General features: G+C 38.2%; 1 protein-coding gene across 2 annotated transcripts in view; it reads left to right on the forward strand.

Moving 5' to 3' along the window:
- LOC136857883 (ubiquitin-conjugating enzyme E2 Q1) overlaps nucleotides 1–12,745 on the forward strand; it is a 153,539-nt gene extending 140,794 nt beyond the window's left edge. For both annotated transcript variants that reach the window (XM_067136918.2, XM_067136917.2), the window contains exon 8: nucleotides 10,667–12,745. In XM_067136918.2, the coding sequence (XP_066993019.1) occupies nucleotides 10,667–10,698 (32 nt within the window). In that variant the 3' untranslated portion in view covers nucleotides 10,699–12,745. The remainder of the gene's footprint in view (nucleotides 1–10,666) is intronic.
- Nucleotides 12,746–20,761: the final 8,016 nt, after the last annotated feature.

Genomic DNA, 20,761 nt, shown 5'->3' on the forward strand with positions numbered 1-20,761 from the left:
TTGAATATTTTGTTTGAAGATTCCCAACTTTGATCAAGGAAAGTGAACATGACAAACTTGAAGAGGAATTTGCAGTTTACCAGTGTGATACTTTCCCTGAATATATTGTACATGGACCTAACATTGATGTGAATTGGGGCAACATTGCAGAGCTTAAAAATGAAAGTGGACAAATGAAATATAAGACCTTCAGTAATGTTGTATTTGCAGTACTAAGTGTACCTCACATTAACTCTCTCACAGAAAGAATTTTCAGTGTTGTTAGGAAAAATCAGACAAAATTCAGGCCTACATTATCTACACTGGAATCACTTATGGTTTTGAAGATGAAAACGTCATCTCAGGGGGAAGTATGTTTCAAGAAAATGTACACTAATAAGCAGTTGCTGAGTGCAAAACAAGCTACAAAGAATTTTTTATTGCAGAAGTAACAGGTAATGAGCAAATTTTATTGTGTAATATGATATACTTTTGAATAGATTGCTGTAGAAAAGGGCAAATGGGGTGCTTTGGACTTGACTCGTAAACGTTTTAACCGGGGAGGGGTGTGCGCGAGTTAAAAATGGGATTACTGATAATCCACTGCCTGGGAATTTTCCTATTGTTTTTCTGTGTTTTCTTTCTTTGCCTAATTGTGCATTGAAGTCACCTAGTAAGATTTTGATGTGGTTTTGAGGAATTTTGGATATTATTTCTTCTAGAGTTTCTCAAGATTTGTCTACCTTTTCGTGGTGTGTTTTATTGTCCTCATTGATTGGCACATGTGCATTAATTAGCGTGTATATATATATATATATATATATATTTTTTTTTTCTCCACATTTTACGGTGATTGTCATTGGTTTATCATTTACGGGCTTCACATTTGTTATTGAGTTGAGTGTGCTTTTCTTGATTGCAAAAGCGACTCCTAAGAGTGGCGTGTTTTTGAAAATTTGTTTGTCTGTTTTATTTTTGAGTAGTCTGTAGTTTAACATCAAAAATGTCATTATTGGTCTGTATTGAAACGAGATTTACAGTCAAAGATAAGGGTAGGATTTTCCACCTGTTCAATACTATAAAAAATTTGAAATAATTAAAACGTCACATTTTTAGGTACCGGTTTCGACATTGTATATGCCATCATCAGCCTCGGATGTAGTAACAAGGACATTCAACTAGTTACATTAGAATATTTATAATATATGTATGTACAAACATAAATCTTCTAAAATACCTTGTAATTTACAATTGCATTATATCATAAAACATTTGGCTAGCTGAAAAACAAATACCTACTAAATACCTCCTTATAAGTTTCTAGAAAAAACATAAAATGTTCTATGTACATTTCTATCTCCTGGCGTTGTTAAATGCTTGTAACTGTGCATAAAATTAACAGTAGCATCAAGTTTCATATAAAATCTCCTTTTTTAATTGTATCTAAACAGCTGTTAAAAATAGACTACTGACCTTGAAACGATATATAAAATTCTTTCATGAGAGATCTTAGCAAGAATACACAATCAGCTAATTTTGTTCTAGAGTATTGATATACAATATAAATGGGTAGAAGGCCATTTTATTGTCCAATTTTTGTAAAATACAGTTCCTCATGGATTATGATAAATGAGCCATCATATATTGGTTGGATTGTTTAGTGTGGAATTAAAAACTGTAGTTCCCGAAATCCATTGCGTTTTCATCAGTCAGTCTTGTTTCTTGTAGTGCTACAATCTGTATTTCTTGTTCCTTTAAGGTTTGTTTTGGTTCATACAATTTTCCTGCTCGTATGAGAGTATTTACGTTTAGTGTTCCGAAAAAGGTTTTGCTGTTTGGGTGAAGTTGGCCAAAGGTCTCAGGCTTCCTCTGCGTGTCAGTCCAGTCTCCCCAGAATCCAACAGTCTGGTTGTACTGTTCTTGACAGCAGTGGATTGATTACCACCTGGGGTAAAAGTTTTGATTTGTAACACGCCTCATGATACTTGATTATCACAAGTTTGGACATAGGTCCAGTTCGTAGGACTGGAGTGGTGAGTTCCAGAACATGAATTTCCAGTGATCAGTCGCTGACCACTTTGCCGCTTGCTGCAAGTCAGACACGAAGTGGATTTGAGTTGGCTCTTCCATCCTCTCTGCCTCTTCTGCCTTCGAGGATGCTGACCATTTTCCCATTACCTCAGTTGATCCGTGGGTGCTAATTTGGCTATGCCTTATACACACCTGTCCTGCATCTGTACAGGAATTTCCCCTAACAGCCATTGGGACACGCTGTGTTGGGGTTGAGGGTCCCCACCCCAGTGTCTCATGCAGGGTTGTGCTTAGCTCTTACTCAGTTCAGAGCCAAACCCCCATGCAAGCTGACCAGGCACATTGCTGTTATTATTATTTGTCGTATGATGTAGAAATATAGTATCTACCCTGCAATACTGATAGCAGTACTGTCGAGTAGTAGACTCATAACCTGCTGCCCGGGTTCTCTTAGTTATTATGTGAATGTGACCGAGTACAAATGAACGATGGACAGCCCTGTTCTACAGTAGTTGGTTTTTTATTTGTTTTGTACTTCAAACAATGTTTGGGAAATATTATTGCAACATTGTATAACTCTGGTTCTGCATGTTATACAATATTTGGTATTGACAAACGGAATGGGGGTGTGAGGTGTGGTTCATTATAAAGAGAGTGGTGTTCTGTAAATAGTGTTTGGTCTGATTGTCTTATGTCTTTCAAGCAAATTTAATGTTAGAATCAATTGCTGCCTTCGGTGAGATAGCTAACCACGACATTCTGTTTAGTACCATACTTCTTCTTCATTTTCCTTTGGTCTAATAAATTTATTGAAAACCTACAACCTGTTTTTCAGTCTTTGACCGGGTCAGGGATGTAATGAATGAATCAGATATAGGCTGTTATTACGATGGGGTCGCCACTCCCAAAGTGATTTATATTAATGAGTGATAGATGCTATGAAATGAGAATAGAGTGTGTTGCTGGAATGAAAGATGACAGGGAAAACCGAAGTACCCGGAGAAAAACCTGTCCCGCCTCCGCTTTGTCCAGTACAAATCTCACATGGAGTGACCGGGATTTGAACCACGGTATCCAGCGGTGAGAGGTCGACGCGCTGCCGTCTGAGCCACGGAGGCTCCTAATAAATTTATTAAATTTTCTTAAAGGAGAACAGAACACAAAACACACATTTTGTTATTCACTGCTAAATATGTAATATAGGAATTTAATCACAATGCCGTTAATCCAAAGCTATGTCCAATCATTCTCAAGTTGTGACTGCTTGTGACGTCACTGCGCTGTCGAGTCTACCTGACAGCCTTAATGGTATGCATAAATTTGCACGGTCTTTTCCTGCACTGCATCTGCTATTGCTGTGTTCTTCTGTTGCCATTGTTAGTGGGCTTATTTTTACTTATAATGGATGTAAATAACATCGTGAGTGGCCTCATTTCCATACACCATCAATGGATTGTCTGGGAATTGTCTCTAGAGGTTGGTCTCAGTCATCAAATGGTGTAACACATACTGACGAAATGTCTTATCATGAGGAAAATTGCGTCCCGTTGGGTTCCACATCAACTCACCGATGTACAGAAATGGCACCGGTAAGCACTGGTTGGCATCCACCTGGACAGATACTGCAAAGATGGATACTCAATTAATAGTATAAAATTTATTATTACCTGTATATATGATGTATAAATACAAGGTAACTCATTTCTGCAGTGTATTGTTGCCATTGATGAGATGTGGACACGAGCCTACGAGCCTGAATTAAAGCATCAGTGAAATGAATGGCATCACCCAGGTTCACCACATCCACAGAAATTTCAATGGGAACCCAGTCGGGTGAAGCTTACGTTGATTGTGGCATGCGACTACAAGGGTGCCTGAGGGACAAACAGTCAACAGTGTATAATATTGCCGATTTCTGGAACAACATCTGCGTCCAGCTATGTGGCGAAAATGCCCACGTTTATTATGAGACGATCGCTCTATCATGTTGCATGATGACACACGTCATGTCACAAACATCGTCAAACTCGTATTGCAACGATGGCATTGTTAGGTCTTGGAACATCCTCCGTACTCACCAGACACAAGTCCTTGTGACTTCGGCCTGTTTCCGAAGTTGAAGGTACCCCTCCGAGTCCACCGATTTCCTGACGTGCCATCTGTACTCTGCGCAGTTGGGTGCTCCGTTTGTCATCAATAGAGAGTGCTTTGCCATTGGTCCCAAACAGCTTCCTGATATTTGGTAAAAGATAATAGACTTTGCAGGTGATAACATTGAAGGAATGTAATGCAATTGTTCTTGTTAGTTCATTAAGTATTATATTCTATCAATATTGCCACTACTTTATTTACTTTATTACTTTATTTATTTATTATTTATATAAGCAAATACGGTGGAAGACCTTTTCCCTTCTGAAGATATAGAAACCTAGCAGGTAAAACACTCGAAATTAGTGTAGACGGCTCCAGTCCTCTTCAGTGCACTTGGCATTGGAGTACCATGGATTTACGAACAACCCTTTATAAATATGTTGTTTGAAATGTTCAGTGGGAGCTGACAGAATTCTTTACGTATTTTTTTAAAATTATATAATGTTATACTTAACACCATATGACATTTTTGGGTTTTCTGTAACTGCAAGATGATAAGATGACCTGGTACCATAAGTATGTATGGTGCTATGATATCCTGGCGAACCATTACTGGGCTTATTCTTCTTATATATCAGAAGATTATATACGTATAAATTGATTACTGTTAAGATAGACAGCTGAATAAATAGTGGTTTGCAGTGAGAGTAAGGTGGAATGCCAGCAATGATTCGAATAGATAGCTTTTGCAACTTTGCAACTATTTACACGTGCACAGTTGCCAAAAAAATATTAGACCATACCTCAAAAAAATTCAAAATATGCAGAACGCACATATGCTTTAGTTACTTCATGCTTCAGATGGCGGAGTAGGTATGTTACTCAGGATAGCTTGGCACAAATATGGTTAATGTAGTTTTCCCATGTCAGCTTCATGTCAGGATGTAATCCAAGAAGTTTAACATACATATTAAGGAGAAAACCATTTATTTAAAGCCATGATTTAGTTTCCTCAAATATGTGTTTGGATAACAACAATAGTTCATCAAGATTTTTACATGAGCTCAGAAAAATAGAGTAGTCTGCACATAGGACAGTATTTGTTTGTACATTCTCATCTAAGTCGTTTATCATGATCAGAAAAGTTCATTTCCAGAAATGTCATAATATGCTAATTTATCAAGTAGAATATAATGTAGTACACAATCGAAGGCCTTACCAAGGTCACATAGGGAAACCCGCGACATAATTTTCTTCCTCAGAATCTCATTATAACTAAGAACATCATCCAGTGTATTTATTGTTGATTTTCTGGTAAAAAGTCATACTGAGGTCTTAATAATAAAAGTTTATTAGACACACAATACTCATGAATCTGTACTAGCATCATATATAAAATAAAAAAAAAATAAAAAAATAAAAAAAGAGTGAATAGGGACAACTGAGACTGAACGATAGCTGCTACATTCTGACTTTATCATTCAGACAACATCTTTTGAACTTGTCGAAGAAACTGAAAACCCGAAACAATATTATTCAGAAGCTAACTGGTACTACTTGGGGATCTACTGCAAACATCCTACGCTCTTCAGCCTTAGCACTGGTTTTCTCTGCTGCTGACTACTGTGCTCCAGTGTGGATTAATAGTCCGTATACAAAGTATATTGACCCACAATTGAATACCAGCATGCGTCTTATATCTGGCACCATCAGATCAACTCCAGTTCACTGGCTCCCACTGTTGTCAGGAATAATGCCACCTGACTTACGAAGATCCAGAGCTCTTGTTCGAGAGTACAACAAGATCTGCAAGAATCCTCTGCTACCTGTTCTAAATGACATACCAGCTCTTAGTCTCAAAAGACTGAAATCACGACATCCACCCCTTTGTGACGCTGCTCTGAAGACGTCCACCAACTTCAATGCTTTGGAGGAGTGGAAAAGCCGCTGGAATAACTCTCCCGACGTGCTCCTGCATAACATCTTCAGAGGGGAAAATATTGTAAATGGATCCCAACTGTCACGTGCAACTTGGTCCAGACTGAACAGGATCAGGACAGGTCATGGAAGGTGCAGGGATTCTCTCTACAAGTGGAATTTTGTACCATCTCCAGAATGTGACTGTGGAGCCCCTCGCCAGACTATTCCCCACATTGTAAGCGAGTGTCAACTACGGGCATATCCAGGTATTTTGGAAGACTTCCTATCTCCAACAGTGGAAGCACTACAGTGGATTGATAAGCTGGACATTCAGATATAAGAGATAACACTAATGCCTGAAGTGAATCAATGTTTTTTGTTATTGTGTATATATTGTATATTATGTATATAATTTCCTTGCCATACGCTAATAATAATAATCTGACCTATCATGTTGTTTGTACTCTGGCACTACCCTAGAAATGTTCAGTTGCTCTGGAAAGTGACCAGTTTGGAGACAATCACGTATGATCTTTGTCAGGGGAATAGAGATAGAATGAACCAAGATATTGAAGTAAGTAATCCAATGATTCAGACAAGTATTGTAATAACCAGAGGTCAGAAACTAGACAAGACAACTGAAAAAGTAGAACAAAATTAAGTGGAATTTGTGGATAAGTTTGAAAAAATGACCAAAGACATGCAACCGATTCAGCAGGAACTACAAGAATTAAAAATGGAGAATGAATGTACAAAGTCAGTGATATCGTTGTTGAATGAAAAGCAACGGCAAACTGAAAAGAAATTGATGGTTAGGGTGCCTACACCGACAATGATATCTGGAGGGAATTATGATGGAAGTTATAATGTAACATGTATGGCGAATAGTCCACAGATAATAAATATTATTAAGACACATGAAGACCGTCCACAATGATTCACTGGAGTACAACAAATAAATCTGAAAAAACCTATATGTGACATAGAGGAATATTTCCGTAAGAATAAATTTTGAGTAATTGATGATTAAGGGTAGTAGAAAGATATTTAGATGGCACCGCAAACATTTGGTTTCCACACATTTCACTATTGCTTTCATAACATTTTTGAAGAGTTCAGAGTGGTGTTTTTTGAATAAATTCTGGAGTGTAGGAATCCAGCAAAATTTACACGTGGAATTAAATTCAAAATTATACTCTATAGGACGACCAATGAGATACGCTAAGTATTTCACATATCACTTGTCTCGCATGAAAAAATTAGACTCGCCAACTACTGAACTTGAATTAGTGCATGCCATATAGAAGCAGTTCCCTCCAAATGTACAAAGATTGTTAACAGTGGCAAACATTCAAACAGCTGTACAAACGGGAACAATTTTAAGGCAGCTTGATAACACTACAATTCACAATAATCCAAAGGTGCCAAGGACTGAACAGGCAATTCATGTGATGATTCAACAGGCACCAGAAAGAGGAGGTTATGAAGAAAGATGGAATCGTGTGATGGAGAATTCAAATCCAAGGACTAGAAACTGGACAGCTGGAAGAAGAAATGAAAACTGAGGACATTATTGTTGAAGAAATTGGAATTCATATGGAAATGAATGGGAATTTAAAATGCAAATGTCATATAACAAAGGAAATAGATGTTACGGGATGATGCCGTACCATCAAGATCGAATTGAGGAGAGATCACCATTGTCGAATACATGAAATACCGCACATGAGAGAAATCAAGAGAATCAGCGGTATGTCGAAGATCTAAGGAGTGAAACCTATCAAAAAGATTAATGGGAACAAGCAATTAGACATCAGAATTTAGGCATAGATATTACTGGTCCAGAGAGTCTGGAACTTGAAGAGAGTCGCCGAAAAGAAAGAAATTGTGACCGGTGCTTCTCCATACGAGATAACATCCAATGATAAGGGTGTGAAAAATAAAAAGGACTTCAGTTGGGGTTCAGTGAATTTAGTAGATAATCAAAGATAAAATGACACTAAATCGAATTGGTGTGTTGCACAGATTGACCCATGGGGTCCAATGTTGTACTCAGTCTGACATTGTTAGTTTTCCGTTCCGGTCTTATGTCGCACACAACTTTAAGGTTATTAATTTCGTATGTTACAGCGAACATGGTGCTGAGCTTTATGCAGTATTTAGCCTGGACATTTTTCTGTTCCATGCAGCCATCTACGGTTAATTTGTTTTAACAGAGCTGCTTATTCTTTGGAGATTGTTTGCCACTATTGCGTTGTATTTACAATATGGTATCCATCAATCGTGGCATGGAAGCTGATGGTATTTGCGGACAGTTTTTTGACACTGCGATATGGACTTTGATTTGTCAACCGATTCCAAAAGTGAAATTAGTGTTCCCGAATCTGAGAACAATTTTTCGAGTGAGGGGGAGGAAATTGAGTTGGAAGACAGTGGCAAAAACGGTGATGTAGTGGGTGATGAACGAAGTAGGTGACCGCAATTTTTGAAAAATATTCTCACCTTGCTGTGGAATACACACCTCCTAATACAGGAAAGAAGACTGTAGCTTTAGTGAACAGTTTTCAGCTATGTAATATGCAGCAAAAGGAAGAAAATAAGCTTGAAGTGGGTCAAAGCATTTCAGGGATCTAGTTAACAGGGTGCTTATATGGGACGTTACGAAACAAAATGCACCTAAGCATGGCCGATGGAACAGCTGTGAAAAAGTTTTTTTGTCTGAATGGGAAGCTACATATCATAAATGCTCATGAGGCCATAAAACTAAGAAATGTGCCGTGTGTTCTGACAGGAAAGTGAAAGGCAGCAGAAATGAGATGACATTTTATTGTGGGACCTGTCAAGGGAACCTAGGACTACAGCCAAGCAAATGCCGTGGTTAATTTTTTTAACTGAATTGCTTATTCTTTAGTGAACAGTTGCTGATAATTTTGTTAACAAAATGGATATTAAAGAAATGTGTACTTACTTACTTACTCCTTGACGCTACGGTCCTTGCAGAACCTTGGTCTCCGCAACAATCTTCTTCCAAAGCTCTCTGTCAATTGCCTTGGTCCTCCATCTCCGGACTCCCATGTACGTAGATCAGCCTCCACCTCTTCTATCCATCGCTTTCTTGGTCTACCTCTACATCGTCTTCCACCTGGATGCCCCTCCAGCACTTTCTTAGGTTCTCTTCTGCTTTTACCTGGCTGGAGTAGGCTTCTCACATTCCAAGTCGCTAATACCAATCCATAACCATTTCCTCGCCTAGGTCGTTTATCAATTTTATCCGTCCGATTTGTTCTTACTCTTTGTGGCTTCTCAACAGTTTTTATTTTTTTTAACGGGTTAGAGTTGTCAACCCTATGCCCAACCCCCAACCTGGAGGACCAGGGTATCCCTTTTAGTCTGGATCATCACCTTCGATCTGTCCGGCAAGGGAGGCCCTACCAGTAGCTAAGCTACCGCCGGCATAGCTCTCAGGATCTTTTGACCACACGAGCCCCACCACCATGACAAGGTAAAGATACCATCGATGGGGAAAGAAATGTGTAGTTCATATTTTTAATGTTAAAATTCAGCATTTTACTAATATGAGTATTTCCTTCCCATACCTGCCTAATTTTAAATTGGATCTGTGCAAGATGCAGGTGGGAAACTGTTCGGACTCCACAGAGTTAACCTTAAGCAGTCATATTTAAATAGAGAATGTTTGCTCAGCAGATCATTTTTAAAGGGTAAGTTTTACAAGTTTCACACAAATGCTTTAATTTGACTAAACTTTAAATACAGGGTTGAATCTTTATATACAGGGCTGGTATTGCTACAGATTCTGCTTTGCTAATTTGTTTTACACCTACACCTTTAGTCCTTAGTCCTTTGATCAACTCTGGAATGGTACAGTACAAACCAAATGGCTCGATGCAGACCATGTTTCTTTTCACAAGTTGCACAAAAGTACACAAGTTTCCTGTCGACCACCTTTGATTTTCATATTTGAACGTACTGCGCAGTCTTTTGTGTTGATTTACTCATTGAAATTAATAAAATGCAATTTCCTGTTCTTCCTTTCATATGTGTCCCCTGTTGATTGATGACTTTGCATCGCTGATCCTCGCACAGACTTTCCCTTGGCCGATAGTTCTTCCCCCAATTTTTTCTTAACTTTTTCAGAAATATCCAAGAAAAATGTATCACTATCAGAATTCTCAACTGTATCAGTAATGTCTGAATTGTTTAAAAATGTATGTTTATGTTTGCTATCTATGTTACTTATAGACATCATGATGCTGAGTGAGTATGCAGAACATAAACACAAAGACTTGTTTGTTTCTTGCTGGAATTCGATTGATCCTGTATTGACTTGTCTGATTCTATTAAATAAACTGTTTAAAACAGGTTTATTCTTAGTCCACCCCGTCAATACACCCTATAATGATAGAAAATGATTGATTTAAAATACATGTTTCAGGAAAATGATCCATTCCCTTCATCAGCTTTAGTAAGCTTGGTGCTCATTTGGGTCGTACTTTGAGAATTTGTGTGCTATTTATAAAGAAAAAAATCAGTGTTAAAAATGAGTTTGTTAGAACAAAACATAACTAGATTTTATAGGTCATTGCAGGCTGTTGGAATTCAATAATACATAATGCATTCTTTTCAGGTTGGTTTACACCACCCAAGGAGGATGGTTAGAGTCTTCTCTCCCTTTGTGCATGCTCACTGTTCTGCAAGCCTAGAGACTGAGGAACAAGTGCTCACCTGGGTGCTGACTCCATTTAAAAAGCAGAATAAAAATACAAAGACCTCATGAACATAGATGCTCGGCATCAGTTTGTTATGTGTGTACGATGCGTGTGCGAGTGAGTGTTAATCTTAACTGAGCTATGACTTGGGGAAGGTGAAGTGGCTTTGCCTTCCATCGCATATGAAACATTTAAATAAATGTAACCATTAGATAGAAGAGGAAGAAGAAGGGGAAGTGACAAAGACTGTTTTATGAGAACGATTTTACTTTCTTCATTCAGTGTTCAGTCTTACATTATTTTTGCATTTTCTTGTTATACAGACGTTTTAAACTATTGCCAGCAACTTTCATTTATGTTTAGATTATGAATGTAAATGTTACTTATTCCAAATTATTTGAAGGAAAAAGAAAGTGATGCATACCTAAATATTAGCTCATATTTTAATACATTGGAAGAGTGAGAAATGTGAAAAAAGTGTAGGAGGTGTATCAACTTGAAACCTCTCGACTATGAGTCTTCTTCATGTTGAGACATTCCATCGTCATAAGATTTGGCATCAAGCAAGACAGGAAGCATCTAAAATGGAAAGTTAGTTAATGTTTCCCTTAGCTTGTAGAGGATATGTCTGTATAAAAACAGGCATTACATTTTTAACACTGTCCATAATTTATCACATTAATTAGATCGTTACGAAAAATGGCTCTAATGTGTATTCAGTTGTTATGCGGAATGTAAAGTACTTTTGTTATAAGTGTTTTTTTCTGTAAGTGTGCAAATGAATGCATTTCTAAAGAAAAAATCAATGAAAATTTAAGAGTTTAATTTTACGAAGTTATTTTTTGTTGATTATACCTAGAAGTAACTGTTGAGAGCAGTGGCACATAATTGGTATTGAGGACGGTATGCTGTGTGAACAATTCTGCTGTGCATGACTGATATTTGGTTATTTTGATGCTGTTGTAATGCAGGATAAGTATTTATTTCTGTATCCATTTCAGAGAGTTTGAGTTGTTCCTTACAGTGAGTTAGAGAGGAAAATTGGGCATCCCTGCTAGAGTTGTTAGAAATTGTGCCAATTTTACTAAAAATATATTTAATTTGAAGGCACTTCTTCCATTATATTTATACTTGTTGCTCAAATACATTAATTAGTATGAAGAGATGTTATCAGAGCAATTTTTAGCTGTTGCTACTTTAAAATCATTGAAACTACGTACAGCTGGGGAATATTTTCTGCTTTTTATGTGCTTGTAAAGTTTGTAATATTTTGTACGTTTTTTGTTTCGCTTATTTTTCCAGACTGCTCTTTTAGTGCAATTCTTGGAATGCTGCCTCATATCGGGGACTTTCAAAAGTAGGAGTCATTAAGTTATGAGTTCCGAATTGGAATAGAAGTGAACACCCTATGTGTAGGCTGGTTTAATTCCAGAGCATATGTCAAGATGATACAAATGTGGAAAATGCAGGTACCTTGAAAATATACAGGATCATTGTTTTATCTATGACGGGGATGGTCACTTGCCCGATCACCTGCGCTGCAAGCTTGTCTCCCACCAAGCTTTTTGCCATAATGCGCTTATTGGCGCCAAAAGTTCCTCTCCTTTGCAATCTGCTGAGAGCTTTATCCACGTAAGGTTCAGTTTAGTTGAATGTTCACATGTTTATTGCTCAGTGTGTTGTACCAATGCCATTTTCATTATATGAGCATGTGTATATACATAATACCTATGTAAAGTACAGAAAATTTGGTTCAAAAACAGTGTATGACTCAGTGCCAGGCGAGCGCTGGCTGCATTATGGCAAAGTGCTTGGCAGGAGACAGTCTCGCAGCGCAGGTGACCAGGTGAGTGACAATCCCTGTCATAGGTAAAACAATGTCCCTGTAGTTAAATATCTGTATCAGTTATATTTTATGAACAATAAGCTAATTTTTAGTATTTATTTATATATTTGGAATTGTATTAATCCAAATATTCTAATAGCTTTTGAGTGATTTGAATGGTGATGTTAATCATACATAGCATACAATTCGTTTGAAAAAGTAAATTGGTGTGATAAGGTAAGCTGCATTTTTAGCAATATTTATTTCTGATGGATGATCAGAAGGCCTAGTTTTGTATTCATTAAGAATTATTGTGGCACGTATTGGAGGTTGATCTAATTTTGTAGAGTTCCCTACTGTTTTGTATTATGGAGGTTTTGAGCAAATGTGATGTCCATGATGATTTGTAGTTTGAAATCCTTCAAGCACATTTCTTGGATAGCTAAGTGCAGCCTAGTTAGGATTATGGCCATTCCATTAATTGTGAAATTTCTTCAATTACGGGCAAGTTACAGTGAGTATAATGTTTCTCCACTCACTAGGTGAAGGAAACCAAAATATTCCTTTGGGGTTTTTCACCTTTCCTTCCTTGGTATGAAGCACAAATCCAGTGAGATTTATTTAATGTCTATTCAAATTTCTTTAAGTGTTACAATTTCAGTTTAGTAACTTCTTTGAATGTGTATAATATTATTGTAATGTTGGGAACATTTTAGAGATTTATTTTATGTCCTGAGAGGTATTAACTAAGCAGAAATGTATACATATTCAAACATTTTTAAAATTTGACCTTAAATTCTTCCTATGAGCATCTCTTTTCATAACAGTTGTGTGATGACATTTTTTTTCATTCAAATTATTTGAAATACAAGATTATTTCAAGTGTTCTTGTATTTTTGTATTCCTTTGATCATCCAATTGTAGTCTACAATTTTTATTATTTAATCATATACCAATTTTTTCCTTACTTTTCATTTAAGGACATGGAAGGGATTTTCATATTTTTCCAGTTATATTGCAGTGAGTGTTCTTGGAGTGTTGGTCACTGATAGACCTGTGCATTAGGTTGTCTGGAAAGTTCTGCGCACAAACAAGTTTTGTTCCTTATTTCCTCCTACCAAATTCCATCTTTCTGGTAGTTGTAAAATTCCATCTGCATTTTGGAAGTCATATGTCCTTTAATTGCTTTTTAACAGTCTTTGATATTTTGATGTAATTTCTCCATTTGGCTTCAGTATGCCCACACATAATTGTGTGGGGTGCTCATAATAGAGAAAGTGTTTGAACACCAGATGAGACATAAAATTTAATATGGTATGCTGCTAACTGTCATTGATAACTTTGTCCAAATACTTTGGTCTTTTTTTTTGCATACCTGTGAAATGTCTCTCTCCTCTTTGTTGAAAAGTAGGATCATGTGTTTAAAATGCAGCATTTATGTGCCAAATTTTCCCACTCTTTTGGCATTTTTTAACATCAGAAAATGAGGGAAAGAAAATTATGCAAATCTAAAATATCAGTGGAATTCCACCACTTTTTGGTTAGGATCCTTTGGCAGTTCCTGGCATCGAGGTTCTCCTTATGAAGATCAGTTTTGATCTTCAGCACCTTCAACTGTAGAATTTTGTGCAAAACTGAATATCCATCGCTTCTAAATCTGGTTACATATTATTTCAACAGTTCATTTTCTGGATACTGGCCTGATTTTAGTGCCCAGAATGATAAAGTGGTCTTCTTGGCACATTGCAGCTGTTCTTCTTTTTTCCTTGTTTACACCATTAGTGTACAGGTGATGGATCTATACAGAACTCATATTCTGCAGCACGATTACAGTTATTTTCTGCAAAGGCAATTACTGTTAATTTAAATTACATGTTGTAACTTCCATTTTTCTTACTTATTGCTTACCACCCTTCATTTATGTATGTTGGGTATTCAGCCCAATAGCTGGTTTGATCCTCCACAACTCCGCCGAAAGCTGTCATAGATAACCTAGGCGTCACTGAAGAGGCGTACTAGGGAAATGAGGAGTGAGGTGGTTTTCCCCCATTGCTTTCCTCACTGAGCCAGAAGTTGCTATTACGTATGTCTGCCAAACCCATTCAAATGCATGCACCAACCAACCAACCCTATGAGTGATATTTTCACACCATTCATAACAGCATAAAGAATGGTATTATTACTAGCATTGCCCGTACCTCCGTCACTTTCATATTGTCAAAGCCAAGGATGAGGCCGAGACAGGTCAATGAAAGTAACAAATTTATTCTAGCCAAATCTAAAGGACATAGTGCACTGTAAATACTACATCTCACTAGCAAAGACATTAGTGTTCATTTAAGTATGAAAAAAGAATTAGTACAGAGACCATTATATGTTGTAGACCATTATATTTATGTTGTAGACCATATTTCCCACATGATTACCACAAGCATACTAGCAACGTGTATATACCAACACTATGCTTAGCTTGCCAGCGGTCCCATTACTTCAGTGTGGACACTTTCACTTCTCAGTTGCTGACTACAGACTGATCGGTCATTGAAAGAATAGAATTTTCTCATGACCAAACATTTCACACAAAAAATAAAAAAATAAATGATAGAACACTTTTACATAATGTCAGGAAACTTATGCAACTTTCATTTTGCCTCAAATTTCCAATTCGATATTAAGGGTAGGAAAATTATGCACGAGGGAAAATGACACAGGTAAATATGGCATTTATGTTTTGCCACAATAACAGTGAAGTATCTTTTACTCTTCCAACCAAACTGCACTGAGAGATAGTTACAGCTTATGTATTTTCAAATATACATAAGCATGTCAAAAACATTTGCAACTCTCAGGGTGGCATGCACCATCCTGAAGTAAATTACTCCGAAAGTAGCGTCTACTAAAAAAGTCCATACTACAGAAGTAAACTACACAGTTCAAAAAAAATTAGGGGAACATGTTTTTTAATGTCTGGTATGTGAACGTTAATGTGGTAGATGGGGTTCCAATTATTGTACAGCATACCTTGAGACCCTAGCTACTCAGGGTATGTCACATCGAAGTTATATTCCATCTGTAGGCGTAGCCATGCATTCAACTGTCAGGTGAACCCTCAAAACAAAGCGAATAGCAGTGCGTCCGTGTGTCGTGAGGTACACAGACTGCTGTGGTCATTTGAGCACGTGGTACATCAACCAGCACATCCCATGAGACATCTGAACGAGGTCAAGTCGCAAGGATGGACTTTTCGTCGTGTTGCTGTGGATCTCAATGTCTCTCCATTAGTTATTCAACACTTGTGGAATCGCTACTGTGAGACAGGCCAGTTCACAAGGGTTGGACAAGGTTGTGGACGCATGACAACCCCACAGGATGACCGATATCTGACCATCTGTGCGTTGCGGCGTCGTTCAGCAACTGCCAGAAAACTGCAACAAGACCTCAGGAGGGTCACTGGAGTCACAGTGTCTGACCAGACAGTAAGGAACAGGTTAAGAGAAGTGTCCTTATGACTCAGACGTCCTGTTTGAGTGCCCATTTTAACACAGCAACATCGCGCAACTCGCCTTCTGTTTGCCTGTACCCACGTCAACTAGCAACTTCGCCAATGGAGACCTGTGTTGTTCACAGACGAGTCCAGATTTCTCCTGATACAGCCTGATGTACATCAACGTGTATGGAGATGCTTTGGTGAGCGGTACATGCCAAATGTTGTCCAGGAAGGTGACTGATTCGGTCAAGGTTCTGTGATGGTGTGGGGTGGTATCATTATTGATGGCCGTACAGATCTTGTCGTCATCCTTGGTAATCTTACCGCTGCGGGGTACATCGAGCAGATACTGCTATAGCATGTGTTGGTTGCCGCATACGGTGTTGGCCCTGAATTTGTTCTTGTGCACGACAGTGCCAGGGCTTATGTAGCGCGCATCACCAGAGCTGTCTTGCGAGAACTGGACATCTAAGAGATGGAATGGCCAGCAGTGAGTCCCGACCTTAATCCCATTGAGCATATGTGGGATAGGCTTGACAGAAGTGTTTGTGGTCGTCGTGTTCCACCACAGACTCTCCAAGACCTCGAACAGGCTCCCGTTGAACAATGGGACCTGATACTGCAAACGTGACCTCCGTCGACTTATACAGAGCATGCCATGTAGATGCCAAGCTGTGATAAATGCTCTTGGAGGACATGCACCATACTGAAGCTCTCCGACTGTAATAAAAATCCACCCTGGAGGACTGTTATCACTTTGTTTGGACATTTCCGTTCGTGTTCTGAAAATGAATGTGAATCCATCGATGTTCTTTTTGTATGCTTCAACGGTAAAGAATAAAGATTTAATTGGTAATATACCTGGGTGTGAGCTATTGTTTTGTGGAGCATGGCATACGTTCAAATACATGTTTCCCTAATTTTTTTGAACTGTGTACAATGGGAGTTATTTACTCCAGAAGTAATGTTGGAGAGCTGAAGTACAATTTACTCTTTTAGTTACTACTATAGAAGTAGCATTAATTACTTGCGGAGTGGTGTTGTGTTTGCATGTTTTCTTTAAAGAAATCTAAAAGAATAAGGTTGTGTGTGATAGGAAGTCGGGAAAAACTACTGTAAGCGAAAAAGATAAAGGCTTTGTTAATAGAGATAGTGAAGATCTATGCAAAGGATATAGACTGTACGAAACACGACTTAGAACATAAGAAAAGGAATGCATGCAAAGTCGTGACAAAATAATTCAATGCTTCGAGGGGTGGAAAAAACAGTCAAGAGCAACTTAAAATTCTATGGAAGGACTTAAAAGCAAAGGCTAAAAAGCAGAAAGCTATGGACACATGGGGAAAAAAAAAATTAAAATTGGAGGTTGTTTCTTTCTTCATACAGATCGCCTACATCCAGAGCACTATTTTCCCAAATTCGTGAACCAGGCCATCGGCAAACAATATTCATGATCTCCATACTCGCAAATGACTTGCGTGTTATTAGAAAAATACTCCTTCCGATTTCTGAGAAGTTCATCGTTCTCAGTGGGAGGGCACAAAATGGGAATATACGTGCAGTCAATTGCACCCACGATGTGTGGGAAATCTGCCAACGTAAAGAATTTCCTTTTATTTTCCGAACATTCAACATAATTTGCAGGCATATTTATGTACCTCCCTGTTAACATTAACAGTGATCTAACCACGCGATGAAAGATACGGCCAGCAGTCGTGCAGTAAACGTTAAGTAGATCACCGTCAACTAATTGAAATGTTCCAGTATGAAACACTTGCAGGGCATACAACAACTGTAATTAGGGAGATATAGGTGAATTCCGGCCAGAATTTTGTTCTAAATGATTTCCAAGTAGAATTAGAAGGGAAGTAAAGAATTCCTTCCTAAAACCAAAACGTTCCTTGAAGTCTCTATGTACATATACGGATCTCGCCTTTCACGCACTGTACGCACTATTACATTTCCGTCGTTTTCTTCGCTGAGATCGTCAGTATAATCTAAGTAATCCATAAACACGTTTGAAACATCTTCCTCTCGTATACGACTCGGTATTCTAATTAGTCAACAAGTCTAAACTTAGCTTACTCCATGCATGACGTGAGAGTAAATTATAACTTATATTTGTGCTTTATTTACTTCTGTAGTAATACACTAAAAGATGGTGCTCTTCAACATTTTACTCTTGTAGTAATTTAGTCCAGGAGTCCTTTCAAGGACTAAAATACTTCAGAAGGAATTTACTCTCATATGGAAGTCGCGAATGCCGACTTCAGGAGTACTTTACTACGGAAGTAGAACTTACTCTTCGTTGGTGCACGCCACCCTCAGGCAACCAAAATAGTTCGCTCAGCTTGGTCACTAATGGAGATGCAGTATACTGTTTGTTGATTGTGATGTCATTACTTTGAGTCAAACTGAAGCTTGAACATTCTTTTTGCAATTGTACTATTCGTTAGTTGTCCTGCCAAAGTAATTTGTCGCTAAAAGTATTAAATTATAAGATTGTAGTCCTGTCCACTTTTAGTTTATGAATTATTTTTCTGTTTGAGTTAGTTGTGGAATGAGCAAAATATAAAAATTAACATACATACATACATACATACATACATACATACATACAATATCATTATAGACTGTTATGCCTTTCAGCGTTCAGTCTGCAAGCCTCTGTGAAATTTAATAAACATCGCCACAATCCTCGATTTGCAAGTAGTGTTGTGGCCTCATTTAGTTCTGTACCACTTATCTTTAAATCGTTAGAAACCGAGTCTAACCATCGTCGTCTTGGTCTACCTCTACTTCTCTTACCCTCCTTAGCAGAGTCCATTATTCTCCTAGGTAACCTATCCTCCTCCATTCGCCTCACATGACCCCACCACCGAAGCCGGTTTATGTGTACAGCTTCATCCATCGAGTTCATTCCTAAATTAGCCTTTTTCTCCTCATTCCGAGTACCATCCTGCCATTGTTCCCACCTGTTTGTACCAGCAATCATTCTTGCTACTTTCATGTCTGTTACTTGATATCCTGAGTCCACCCAGCTTTCGCTCCCGTAAAGCAAAGTTGGTCTGAAAACAGACCGATGTAATGATAGTTTCGTCTGGGAGCTGACTTCTTTCTTACAGAATACTGTTGATCGCAACTGCGAGCTCACTGCATTAGCTTTACGACACCTTGATTCAATCTCGCTTACTATATTACCATCCTGGGAGAATACACAACCTAAATACTTGAAATTATCGACCTGTTCTAGCTTTGTATCACCAATCTGACATTCAATTCTGTTGAATTTCTTACCTACTGACATCAATTTAGTCTTCGAGAGGCTAATTTTCATACCATACTCATTGCACCTATTTTCAAGTTCCAAGATATTAGACTGCAGGCTTTCGGCACAATCTGCCATTAAGACCAAGTCGTCAGCATAGGCCAGACTGCTTATTACATTTCCACCTAACTGAATCCCTCCCTGCCATTTTATACCTTTCAGCAGATGATCCATGTAAACTACAAACAGCAAAGGTGAAAGATTACAGCCTTGTCTAACTCCTGTAAGTACCCTGAACCAATAACTCATTCTACCATCAATTCTCACTGAAGCCCAATTGTCAACATAAATACCTTTGATTGATTTTAATAATCTACCTTTAATTCCATAGTCCCCCAGTATAGCGAACATCTCCTCCCTCGGTACCATGTCGTATGCTTTCTCTAGATCTACGAAACATAACACAACTGCCTATTCCTCTCGTAGCATTTTTCAATTACCTGGTGCATACTGAAAATCTGATCCTGACAGCCTCTCTGTGGTCTGAAACCACACTGGGTTTCATCCAACTTCCTCTCAACAACTGATCGCACCCTCCCTTCCAAGATGCCAGTGAATACTTTGCCTGGTATACTAATCAACGAGATACCTCGATAGTTGTTGCAATCCTTCCTGTTCCCTTGCTTATAGATAGGTGCAATTACTGCTTTTGTCCAATCTGAAGGTACCTTACCAACACTCCATGCTAATTTTACTACTCTATGAAGCCATTTCATCCCTGCCTTCCCACTATACTTCACCATTTCAGGTCTAATTTCATCTATTCCTGCTGCTTTACAACAATGGAGTTTATTGACCATCCTTTCAACTTCCTCTAGCATAATTTCACCAACATCATTTTCCTCTTCCGCATGAGCTTGGCTGTTCGCAACACCACAAGGATGAGAAGATGTTCAAAATATTCCCTCCACCTCTCCAGTGATTCCCTGGGATCTATTGTGAGTTCACCTGAATTACTCAAAACACTGTTCATTTCCTTTTTCCCTCCCTTCCTAAGATTCTTTATTACTGTCCAGAAAGGTTTCCCTGCTGCTTGACCTAGCCTTTCCAGGTTGTTACCAAAATCTTCCCAAGACTTCTTTTTGGATTCAACAACTATTTGTTTCGCTCTGTTTCTTTCATCTACGTACAAATCCCTGTCTGCCTCGGCCCTTGTTTGGAGCCATTTCTGATAAGCCTTCTTTTTACGTTTACAAGCTGCTCTCACTTCATCATTCCACCAAGATGTTCGCCTTTTCCCATCTTTACACACAGTTGTTCCTAGGCATTCCCTTTTTGTTTCTACTACAGCATTCCTGTAAGCCACCCATTCACTTTCTATATCCTGAACCTGCTTACTGTCTACTGTTTGAAACTTCTCACTAATCGTATCC

Source organism: Anabrus simplex, chromosome 1 (assembly GCF_040414725.1).
Source record: "Anabrus simplex isolate iqAnaSimp1 chromosome 1, ASM4041472v1, whole genome shotgun sequence".
NCBI lineage: Eukaryota > Metazoa > Arthropoda > Insecta > Orthoptera > Tettigoniidae > Anabrus > Anabrus simplex.